Raw genomic sequence first — 12,329 nt, forward strand, 5'->3', positions numbered from 1 at the left:
CATATTGTCAAATGTGCTTCTTAATAGTTAAGGCTTTTGTTTCAAACGCCGAATCGTTTGTAGAACATTGGGTGCCCATCCCTCTGCTTGTTGATTGTTTCGCCCCTTCCCCTTCCCCACCTCCACACCTCCACACCTTAATATTTGTAACACACACAACGACAAACTACATCTACTACCATTCTACTTCTTCTGGTTGTTATTCTCCTTTCTTTTGTTTTTCCGGTACTTCTTCGTTGTTGACTTAGCCTTGGTATCAGGTGCTCTTTCAATGAAACAAACTGTGCATGTCCTAGAGAAATATGCAACTTGTGTCTTGTGACTTAAAAAAATTTAAATTGCCGTACTATCGAATATCAAATTGTTCTTTACTAGATTTAGAAGGAAGCTACTTTAGAGTTACACTCAGATTTCATTACAAGAACATCTTTTTCTTAATTTACCACTTTTGTTTTTTTCATTTTATCTCACAGTTTCCACACGAAGCAATACAAAAGCGAGAGCAGTCCATCAATTTGAAAATCCAAAATAAAGTCTGGACTTTAAACTCTTTGCCATTCTATTCTTATTTGTACGTCTAAAATCTTATTACCAAACTCTTTACATTCTACTTGTAATTTACACTTCTTTGTTTACCTCACTGATTCAGCACTTTACTCTCAAAAAGTTTCGCAGCAATTCTCGGAAGAGTAGCTGGGTGTCAAAATTTTATACGATGATTGTTTAGAGCCACCTTAGCAAATGAAACACAAAAATTAAAAAATACATAAAGAAAAAATTAACACAAGACAAAGAGCCACGGAATATATTGCCATACTACAAATGCATGTTTCCTCTTGCTTCAATTCAGACAATTCACTGAACCAATCACCACTGAAGGAATTTTAAAAATGCATCTAATAGTTTGCATTTTGCATTTTGTAATTTGTTTTTTCCATTTTCCATCTTCTTTTTCCTTTTTGCGTCATTTCACCTGTCACATAATTGAATAAAGACGGAACTCACAAAACATCCTTCAAAAAATATTGAATCTAACTACAATCGTAAGTACTTACATTTACGGCAGGAGCAAGCATTTCTATTCTTAAAGAAACGGCAAAAGAAGAGAGCGGGAAAGGAAAGAAATGAAGAACAAAAATAAAAAAGGAAAATGAAAGGATAGACAGCAAACAATACGTGGTGCCAAAAACCAAAAAAAAAAGTGCATATACAAAGAAAGAAAATAAAAAACTACAATAAAATGGAAGGGCCGCGGGGCCGAGGGCCATCAACATTTACCAATCATCGCAATCACTTCAATCTGTCAATTGTACAATTTCAAAAAAAATTAAAATAAATTGGAAAAGAGAAGTGTTATTTTCTCTTTTCTCTTTTCTCTTTTCTATTCTCTTCTTTATTTTTTTATTTTTTTTGATTTATATGCTTTTTTAATTTTTTTTTTTTTGAAAAAAGAAAACAATAAGTATGTGCCATACATTTAAACTAGCACACGTTCCGCCACCATCTCAAGTCCCTTCTTTTCGGATTAACCTCTTTTCTCGCATTAACTTCTCTTTGTATACCTTGGATGGTGCAAAAAAAATAAATTTAACGCTAAACTTTTCTAGTCTTTTTCATTTTAGCAAGGCAATCATCACAGTACCATTTGCCTTTTGGTGGGTTCTTAAAACCAATACAAGGCAAATGGAACCATTCGCGTTTACAATCATCACCATCACAACCAACCATCTCACCAAACGATACTTGGTTACAGTAACAATAAGTAGGTTCATTTCTAGGTTTCTCTTGCGATGTAATGGAGTTCTTTTTACCACTACTAGTTCCACCACTGCCACTGCCAGCACCGCTGCTACCTACACTGTTACCACCACTACCACCACCACCATTATTATTACTACCATCACCACTAGTTCCAGTTCTGACACCAGCGCCACTATTGCCATATCCATCATTACCTTCATTCTTCACATCATTATTACCGGCTGAAGCACCATGACCGTGATTACCGCTATTATTATTGTTATTGCTGTTATTGTTATTGTTATTGTTATTACCACTCTCCAGTTTCTTTGCTCTTTTCTTAACTCCACTACTTCGATCTTCATTTCTGCCCCTCTTCTTACTCTCAGTCCCGCTGGCTTTCCCATTTCCAATTTCCACTTCAGATGGTGTTTGATCTTTAACCTTCTTCTTTCTACCAGCCCCAGTACCAGTACTATTTCTTTCCCCGCTTCCTCCAACCACTCCAGCATTTTCCCTATCATCCTCATTGCTATTGCTGTGGTTATTATTATTATTATTATTATTATTATTGTTATTGTTTCGATTGGCTTTTCTTGCAGCAAGTGCCTCACGTCTACTTTCACTCCTCTGACTTTGCGAACCACCAGTATTTGAGTTTGCGCCACTACCACTACCACCACCACCACCACCAACTCCACCATTACCACCAGTTCCTGTAGCCTGTCCATCCTTGGTAAAATGCGTAGAGTCCAAGATCATGGCAGGATGAACCAAGGGGCCAATCCGAATACTTTCTGGAATTTCATTATTCTGAATAATGAGCTTGTAATCCTGGTTGATTCTGTACATGTGCTTATTAAGTAAATCAGTGGCCACAGAAGTAACATGCATTTTCTCTTCAAGACATGGAATGATCTCATTAATCTTGTCCTTAATTATACTGAGCTGATGTTGTTCCTTAAGTTTCTCCTGAGGATTATTCTGTGCATTTTTGTGAGAGCCAGCGGAGGAATAAGACGTACTATTGTTATTGTGCAAGTTATCAATATAGGATTTGATCCGATTGTTGATTTGCGGGATGGTATTTATACACTTGGCATCAATCTCCTTGAGAAGTGTAAAGTATTTAACAATATCAAGGGGCAATGCTTCAAAGGCATCGCTGATATCATTGAGACCGGGAAGTAGCTCAGATAAACTTGTAATATTGCGAGGGCGGGTCTTGTAAATACTAGCAACATCCCTTGGCGGTGCTCTCTTCCTAGTCTGTACTCCGTCCTTTACTGCCATATTGTTCTAGTTTGCTTGTGCTGATTCAAAGCAAAAAAAAAAAAAGATGTAAAAAATGTAAAAAAATGTAAAAAAAACAAAATCTACTGACCAGTGTTTGTCAATATACTGATTTGAATTCAAGGCAGTTTCGGAAGCTCTGACGTAGAAAAACGGCAATGTCGTATCTCCCAATTTCCAATTTCCAGTTTCTAGTTTTCTGCTCTCGCTTTCAATCCATACAAATTTTAATGGCACCACAAGCATAAGTAAACACCGAGAGCTACCAGTTACGATATACACATTAAGTTGCAAAAATAATACAGAGAAAGCGATACATTAACTATTTGTTGGTCGATTATAATTTACATTAGTCTAAAACAAGGACTCGTTGGAATATTTTGTTACAGTTCTCTGTCACAACGCTTCATTACATAGCTTTCGCAATATCCCTTAGATTGGCAAGAGCCTTCCCATCACTTGATTCCTTTGCAACACCACCTGTTGTAGTTTCTTCTTCCATAATTATATCTGAGTCTATATCCATATCCAGTCCCACATCGTTTTGCAATACTAGTCTTTTGGCAGTACTACCTGTGGTATTAGCGTCGATACCATGGCGACTACCACTACCACTACCATAACTCTTCTCGCCATTTCCAGCACCAGCACCAGCACCAGCACCAGCAACGTTAGTAGTAGTAGTAGTAGTAGTAGTGGTAGTGTTAATTAGTCCATCCACCAAGTTCAATCGCTGCATTATTCGCCTACTTCGATTCTCAATAAACTTATCTCTTGAACTGGGCCGCATCACAATTTTCTGTTTCGTTACATCATCGTCTAGTCGTTTGCTCAAGTTGGCCACACTATCAATTGTTTCATTCAATTCGTTTTGCAAAACAGCCAACGTTTGTTCAATAGGCTGTAGACTATTGTATAATTCTCTTAATGGTGCTGCTTTCTCATACGCTAGCCTCTCCTTCTCTAGTATTTCATTTTCAAAATCTTTCTCAGTTTCTTTTTCCCCCTCGCTCAATTCACTTTGCTTATCATCAATCTTTTTATCAACCACCAGATCAGAAAGCTTCCACTGTTGGTTTGTTAGAGTTGTTAGTGGTAGTAAATTTTTCTTGATATATTTCAAGTTCTCAATGATCTTCTCGGCTTTAATCATTTGCAATTTAATTACTTTTCTCGTTAATAATTCTTCCTCGATCCTGGCATAGATATTCACTATCTGCTGATCATATTCCCATTTGACAATATGCGAATTCTTGACATTGGTGAAATCCACATTCTCAAGATGCTTGAGTCTAATCCATCCACCTTGAACCAAATCTGGCGGTATAGAGAATATATTTCGCAAGCAGTATAGCTCGTACTTATCAAAACTAACATCAATGTTATTCTGCAAAAGCAATTCAAGCTTTGATGTACCCTTGTAAATATCGTCTTTACTAATACTTTGAGGAATCTTGTTTTCCGAATGGAGATCCAAGAGGAATTTCTCAAATGCTTCGATCCCTTTAATAGTGATACTATTCATGGCGTTAATGACCTCATCAATGACTTTGAGCGGTGCATAGCCCAAATGTTCTGTAATTAGTGCAGTTATTCGTGGATCCTGGTAGGTAGAAGTCATTGGTATTTTCAATGTGCTTATCAATTAATTTCTCTATCTTTGATAAGTTGCAGGTTCTAACGGTTGATATACATTGGAATGGATCACGTCCCTAGATTTGTCTACAACAATGTTTACATTTTATAATCAATGTCGCAAAGTGTACTATATAAAAATTCACTAAATTCACGACACTAACGACAAAAAGTATTCTCCAAAATCCACTTTGTAAGATATATTTGTTTTTTCCTCTCTCTCTCTCTCTCCCTCTTTTTTTTTTTTTTTTTTTTTTTTCTCTTTCTTTTCATTCCCTTTGTTTCATCATCAATAATCTCTATTCGCACCCTCACCAATCAATCAAATAGAAATTCGAATTACACTGCGGAACGAATTATAACTTTGGATACCCTTTACAATTGCAAAGCGCATCTTTCAACAACACAGCAACCACCACTATAGAAGAATCAACCATTCTGATCTTTTCACATTTAGCTACACAGACACAGACACAAATACAGACACATAGATAATGGCAGGAACACTTCATCCAGATAGAGAATTGCAACGTTTCAACACAGCCAAGGAGAAAATTGGTCAATACTTTCGTTTTAAGCCAAGATCTGCATTCTTTGCAATTCTTACAATGGGAATAATTCCAGTGGGACTTACGATGGTTGCATACAACTACGAAGGTGTTGTATCGAGGAGGCAGGTTTTTAGAACACAACCAGTATTGGAGAACAGTTATGTACCTAGAGACAAGGATTTGTAATGGAGAGTGAATAAAATGGCCAGTAAAGTGTTAGTTTATATAAGAAGAGCTAGACTTTAATAAAGATATTCTACTTTTGCTTTTTGCTTTTTGCTTTTTGCTTTATTGTTTTTATTGCTTTATTGTTTCTTGTTGGTTTCTTCTTTCCTCTTTTCGTTTATGAAAGTGAATCGTATTAAATTTACCCAAGCTAGCAATTCACTTGCACTCTCAAAAACAAATATCGTGGTATTGCTATATTCTTTGGTAAATTGCGAATCAAATTTGTTGCCCACAAGCATTGACTTTTATATGTGATAACCAGGTACTAGAAATAAAGTCTTTTTTTTATTAATCATCAACGCTTTTTCAAAACTTAAATTAAAGTAGTACAATTTGATAGTATAAACGACAAACAACACAATTAAATACTCAAAGAAACCGAAAAACAACAACAAACCAAAAAAAAAATTAAAGAAAAAAACAACATCCACCCAACCTTATATAATCAAGAACTAAAACTAAAATATTTCTTAAAAAAAAAAACTTTCCAAAAAACCTCAATCAATGACCAGCATATCCTGCACCCATTTTTTCCTAGTAGTTTCTCATCGAAATTCTTTCACTTACTTTTCATTACCTACCACTACTCCTTCTTCATCTTCTTTCTTTTCCATCGTCTTCTTCTTCTTCTTCTTCCTCTTCTTCCATAATTCATTTTTTTAAATCAACTTGAAATTCAACTAAGCTCGATTTTAAATTATATGAAGGTCCAGAACTTTTTTCAGCTTTTCCAACTCGATCCTTGTCCTTCTTATTCTTCCTTTCGTCAAAAAAAAGCGGTTCTCTACCACTCTCATTTCTTCCTCCTCCTGTTTTCTTTGCAAAAAAAGTATCATTTTTGCTCTTGCAATTGCCACCGTCATCACTTTTTACTTGGTCACGTACTTGGCCACGTGCTTGGCCATTTCCAACTTTTTTTTCTTTTTCCTTTTCATCCAGATAAATCGATTCCACATTTTCATAAACAAAAGAATAATGATTACTCAAAGCAAAAACAGGCATCCTTTTTATCATTTCTAAATGTGCAGCCGTGGCAGATGAAGATGATGATGAGGATGTCGACTTTGCTGAAGTTCCTCCTGTTCCTCCAGTCCCACCCGGTGCTGTTGCACCTGAAGATGAAGATGATGAATTACCAGTGCTGATTCCCGACAGTTTTCTCAGTTGCAGCGATAATGAAGATTTGATTTTTGCATTTTGGTTTTCTGTCCACTGTAACTTTGAATTAACAATGAATGTTGGGGTATTGGAAATGTTAGCATGGGAGGACAAAGAGGAGGAAGAAGAAGAAGTATATGATTTTTTTCTTTTGGAAGTTGTATTTGTAGATGGAACAACTGTAGTAGCATGAGCAACGCTAACAGGTACCGAAGACAATGATTTGCCTGTTGCAACTCCCGAGTTTGTTATTGTTCCCAATTTTTCTGGGGTTTCCGGATTTACTTTACTCGTTGGTTCCATTGTCTGTTGGCTACTATTCACCAGTTGAGTTTCTTTTGCATCATAGAATACTTCTTGTTTCTTTGAGTTTACGGAACTTGTCGACACATTTGAATTCAGGCCAGGGTACAGATCAAAAATGTCAGAATTCAATAGCTCCTCAGCAGTAATGCTATTCTCGTGAGTCTGATATGCTGAGAAATCGTCTTCAAACGATGATCTAGGACTTTGCATTTCAATCGTTGTGGGCGAGTCACCATGTTTGGAGCTCGGCACTAAAAGTTCCTGATTGTGGAGCACTTCTTCTTCAGGAACAGATGCTTTCTGACTATGTTTTCGCAAAGACAAGGTAGATTTTGCCTTTTTCAACTGACTTAGAGGCTTTGCAATCGATTTACGTTTTGGTTGTGAAGATTGCGAGGGTAGTGAAATATTTGATGATTCTGTTGATACACCAGAATTAGATATTATCATAGAATGTGGTTGATCTATAAGCATCTGCGACTCATCCACGTGATGGACAAAGTTGTATTGCAAAGGTAAATTCAGTTCTGATTGTGATTTCAAGCGCTTTTGTTCATATAATTCTTTTTTGTAGTTTTCAAACTTCTGTTGCTGAACCAGTTGCTGCACTTGCTGCTGCTGCTGCTGCTGCTTCTGTTGTTGTTGTTGTAAAAGTTGATATGATTGTAATTGTGATTGTGTTTGTAAGGAGTCATTATTCAACAAAGTATCACTGTTTCGTTGCAGGACAGGCACAACCTCGGAAATTGGGTCTTCCGGTACAAATGGTATTGGATCATCATTGAAACCATTACTGACGGTATTACTGGTGTTACTCACTCCAAGTCCGATGGTGGGACTGGTAAAGTCCATCATCATGTTAGACATAGAGGCAAAATGTGCTTGTGAAGGAGGCGTAAACTGTGGAGATGAGTGATTGAATGTATGGGCAGATTTGGGCGTAGTCAACATCATCTTATTGGTATCGTTCAAAATATTGTATGAGACAGTCTGTGTATTCCAGCCGGTTGGCGTGACAGGCGTGAAATGGTTTGCTAAATTTACTTGACTTGATGAATTATTTGCAAAAGTTGCAGATTGCGGCACTGCAGGTGTGTTGTAGTTGGAAAAGTTTGAGCCGCCCATAGGATGAGACATTATTGGACTTGACGTCATCTTTGGAGTCTGTAAATATGGTGGTTGCGGTTTAATTGCTTGTCCTGTACTTGATACAGCTCCTTTTATAGCATGTGATGTTGGCTCTTGAAAAAAGTCTAGGAGTTCACTAGGAGGAAATGCTGACGAGGATAATTGTTGTTGTTGTGGTTGCTGTAGTTGTTGTGGTTGTTGTAGTTGTAGTTGTTGCTGCAGGTGCTGTTGTTGGTGCAGCAGCAAAAGCATCGATGATTCATTTAGTGAGTAATCATTTATCGCATAATCATTGATTGAAAAATCATCTGGATTGAATGTAAACTGATGCGATTGACTGCCACGTTGATTGGTGTTGGATGCAAATGATGGTGTTTGGTGGAATACAGGCGACGTATCCGCTAGATTTCGAGTCAACTGGTCAAAGTCTATATTCATTATGAAAACGGGTTCAACAATCTTTACTAATTTAGTACTTTACAAAACTAAAGCGAGTGACGAATGTATTGTAACTAGCGAGCGTATTTTGCGATAGTATCAAGCTCTTGATGAACAGCAAATGATGAAAACTACCACGAGTGGTTTTGCAAATGGTTGTCAAAAAAAAATCCTCTGACCGTTGTCTCTCTCAACAAATGATAGAAATAAGGAAAATAAAAGAGGTGTGTGTGTGTGTGTGTCTGTGTGTGTGTGCGTGATTAAAAAGTGAAGGGCACGAGAGTTGAGCGATAGTCTTTGTGGTTGTGTGATGTTGAATACCAGCCCAAAATTCAAATTAAAAAGTCTATAGCTAAGGGTGAGTGTAGCTCTGAATGTGTGGATTTGTTCAGCCTTTTGGAAAGGAAAAGGAAAAAGAAAAATACACAAAAAAATAAACAAAAAAAGTATAGAAATATGTGTGATTAAGCGATAGATTTGGCTGGTACAGCCCACGATAGACTGTTGAAACTTAAACTCTGGATGTGTATATACACTTTGTAAGTGCTATTGCGGATGTTGTGCCTTCAACTGCTAATTAGGTGGTCGTTTCGATATATATTTATGAATATGATGATAATAGCGATAGCGATAATCTCGAGGGTTTTTCGAGCGAGCGAGGAAGGGAGCGAGAGGGGGGTTAGTGAAGGGATCTCAGGTTAATTTTTTTACTTTTAATTGCCTAAGTTGATCAAAATAAAACTTACACAGAAATGAAACTTTGTAAGATATACACGACTACAATAGACATTTCAGAATTCTTTTTTTTTTCTCTCTCTCTCTCTCTCTACCGAAATCCTGCGATTCCGCAAAGTGTACAAAGAATCAACTTGATAATAAAAAGCCACATGTGGGAGATTTTGTTTTAGTAAGCCAGCGCAAAAACAAATAAAGGAAGTGCTTTGGACAGTGAAAAGAAAAATGATGGAAAGGTAAGCAGTGACAACGCCAGTGGCTAATGCTGTTGTTTTGAAAAGTGTTTTGATTTTTTTTTTCTATTTTATCTTATTTTATTTTCTCTTCTAGTTAATGTATTGGAAACTCAGCAATAATGCTTTTGTTTAACTTCTGGGAAAACTTGTTGAAAAAAAAAAACGCTACAAATTAAAATTGAGGAAAGAAGAAGTTCTTTTTGGTATAGTTTAAGTCAACAGAGAGAGAGAGGGAGACATAGAGGGAACAGAGAGACATAGAGGGAACAGAAAGAAAACAATAATAGTAACCAGCTTACAGATATAAAAATGTTAAAATTAACATTAACACTTTTAATATCAGTAGTCTAAGTAGAAAGGACTTCTCTCTTTCTCTTTTATTGGCAATATTTCGCCAGAGTGATTCTTGCAAATTTTATCTGATGTTTTCTCTCATACTTTGCGCTGGTTAATCATCAATGTGCTTTTGCAACTTTGAGGTCGTGTCTTGCACAAGTGTTTTCAATAATCTTTTGAGTAGTTGTAACCAGCTGAAAACATTGTTTACCAATAAGTGCAAGATTCTATGAGGCATTAATAGGGAATAGTCGTCAATTTCACAAGAAAAGTACTTAATGAGCTATGAACTTACTTCTACGGCTTTTCCAATTATTTAGCAGATTGTATTTAAGCAAGTTATTTTTTTTTTTTTTTTTTGCAAAGCGTTGATTTGGTAAAAAAGAGCATAATTCTGAAGAAACAATACAATGAGCTTTGTGGTTAATCTTATCTTAGCGGGTAGCCACCTCCATCCTTGTTGTTTCCTCCACCTTCAAAACTGTTCCTCCTCCTCCTCCTCTGCCCCCTCCAAAATTACATTGAAAGATGAAAAATAAAATAAATATACAAAAAAAAAGAAGATATAATTCCGCGCTTATCACTCGATTCAGCAGGTTGAGAAAAAAATTAAATTACAGAAACGGAATCTTTTTTCCTCTTTTTCCTCTTTTTCCACATTTTCCCACATTTTCTACGTTTTCTTCATTTTTATTTATCTTTGGTATTTTGATGTGATAAGAAAAGAATTAAACTCTCCCCCACCCACCCATCAACACACACACTCTCTATATTTTTTCCCGCTAACCAACACTTATTGTCAACAACATAGAGTTTTATAACGATCGAAATGATACATTTATATATGATAGCAAATGGATGAAATTTTTCTGAATAGCTTTTAAATAATTTTTTTTATAATTTTTTTTTATTTCTTTTCTTGCTGCTTATTTGGTCCTCTTCTTATTTCACCATTGATTAATACCACATCAGATTTCGAATCAATAATCATTTAGTTTTACAATGAACTTTAGCTCAATCAAGATCCAGAAGGGAAGATTGATCAACACGATTCACGAGACTGCCAAGTTTGGTGCTCATGGTGTTTGGGGCACAGAGTCTCCAACGCAAACTGGAGTGTGTCGTTTGGCTTTGACGGATTTGGATAAACAAGTGCGCGATTGGTTTGTTCAGGAAACTACCAGTCTAGGATGTTCTATTAAAGTTGACCAAGTTGGTAACATCTTTGCTACTTTTCCTGGTCAAAATGAAGGCTTACCTACTGCAATTGGCTCACATTTGGATACACAGCCCACTGGTGGGAGGTATGATGGTATACTTGGAGTATTAAGTGGCCTTGAAGTATTGAGAACTTTAAAGGAAAACAATATTGTTCCCAAGTATCCCATCACACTCATTAACTGGACTAATGAGGAAGGTGCAAGGCTCCCCATGAGCATGGTGGCAAGCGGAGTGTGGGCTGAGAAAGTTTCATTGGAAACGTGTTTAAACTTGGATTCATTAGAAGAAACTCCCAAGAAATTTGGCGATGAACTCAAAAGGATAGGATATGCTGGTGAAACTTTGGCATCGTACAAGCAAAACCCAATTGCAGCACATTTTGAACTCCACATTGAGCAAGGTCCGATTTTGGAAAACGAAAACAAAAAGATTGGGGTTGTTGTTGGGGGCCAAGCATTTGAATGGAATTTGATTACAGTAAAAGGAAGATCATCTCATTCAGGTACAACACCAATGAACACAAGGTCTGATGCCATGCTAACCGCATCAAAGATAATTACAATGGCAATCGAGACAGCTGAAAAGTATGGAGGTTTGGGCACTGTCGGAACTTTAAATTTACAACCCGCATCGGTCAATGTTATACCAAATGAAGTCTCTTTTTCCTTAGACGTAAGACATGTCGAAGATGATGCTCTTGAAAGTATCATGAACGAGATCAAAACCAAAGCTAAAGAAATAGCTGAGCAAAATATTGGATCAAAGTTTGCAAAGCCATTAACCGTTAACTTTGAAAATATTACAACATCAAAGGCTATCAAATTCAATTCGAAAAACATTGAAACTGTGAAACGAGCTGCTTTGCTGCTTTTTAAAGAAGACGAAGTAAGAGAAATTGTTAGTGGAGCAGGCCATGATTCTTGCTTTACTAGTACGAGAGTACCTACTTCGATGATATTCATTCCATCAAAAGATGGTCTCTCTCACACTCCAGAGGAGTATAGCACTCCTGAGGAAGTACACAATGGATTTGAAGTATTGTTGCGTACAGTTTTGTTGTATGACGAACAAAGGACAGAATGAACACATTTAGTGTTTGACAGATAGGACGAACAGAAGAATCAAAAAAAAATAAAAACCTGCATTTTTTTCACTATCTCGTAGCACATTCTTAATTGTAGCGGAGATAAGTAGACTTTACCCAATACGGAGTTATTTCCGTACCACTCTGCTATATTTGCTTTTCTTTTTTTTTTTTTTTCCTCTAGTTTTGTTTTCGCACTAATTATGACTCAAAGAACATAACGGAACGAATCCGTACCTT

General features: G+C 36.6%; 4 protein-coding genes across 4 annotated transcripts; 2 read left to right on the forward strand and 2 right to left on the reverse strand. All coding sequences in view use genetic code 12, as the record gives it.

The window, feature by feature from the left end:
* Positions 1–3,442: 3,442 nt before the first annotated feature.
* Positions 3,443–4,654, reverse strand: PVL30_003220 (uncharacterized protein; the record flags this gene model as incomplete). The annotated part of the gene is made up of 1 exon (XM_001525769.1): positions 3,443–4,654. One exon carries the CDS (start codon positions 4,652–4,654, stop codon positions 3,443–3,445), a length of 1,212 nt encoding a protein of 403 aa, XP_001525819.2.
* Positions 4,655–5,162: 508 nt separating this feature from the next.
* Positions 5,163–5,405, forward strand: PVL30_003221 (uncharacterized protein; the record flags this gene model as incomplete). Its single annotated transcript, XM_061119453.1, has 1 exon — positions 5,163–5,405. One exon carries the CDS (start codon positions 5,163–5,165, stop codon positions 5,403–5,405), a length of 243 nt encoding a protein of 80 aa, XP_060975436.1.
* Positions 5,406–6,098: 693 nt separating this feature from the next.
* Positions 6,099–8,477, reverse strand: PVL30_003222 (uncharacterized protein; the record flags this gene model as incomplete). The annotated part of the gene is made up of 1 exon (XM_001525770.2): positions 6,099–8,477. The coding sequence occupies one exon, from the start codon at positions 8,475–8,477 to the stop codon at positions 6,099–6,101; it is 2,379 nt and encodes a 792-aa protein (XP_001525820.2).
* Positions 8,478–10,786: 2,309 nt separating this feature from the next.
* Positions 10,787–12,088, forward strand: PVL30_003223 (uncharacterized protein; the record flags this gene model as incomplete). The annotated part of the gene is made up of 1 exon (XM_001525771.1): positions 10,787–12,088. One exon carries the CDS (start codon positions 10,787–10,789, stop codon positions 12,086–12,088), a length of 1,302 nt encoding a protein of 433 aa, XP_001525821.2.
* Between the last annotated feature and the right edge of the window lie 241 nt (positions 12,089–12,329).

Source organism: Lodderomyces elongisporus, chromosome 4 (genome assembly GCF_030384665.1).
Source record: "Lodderomyces elongisporus chromosome 4, complete sequence".
Lineage (NCBI taxonomy): Eukaryota > Fungi > Ascomycota > Pichiomycetes > Serinales > Debaryomycetaceae > Lodderomyces > Lodderomyces elongisporus.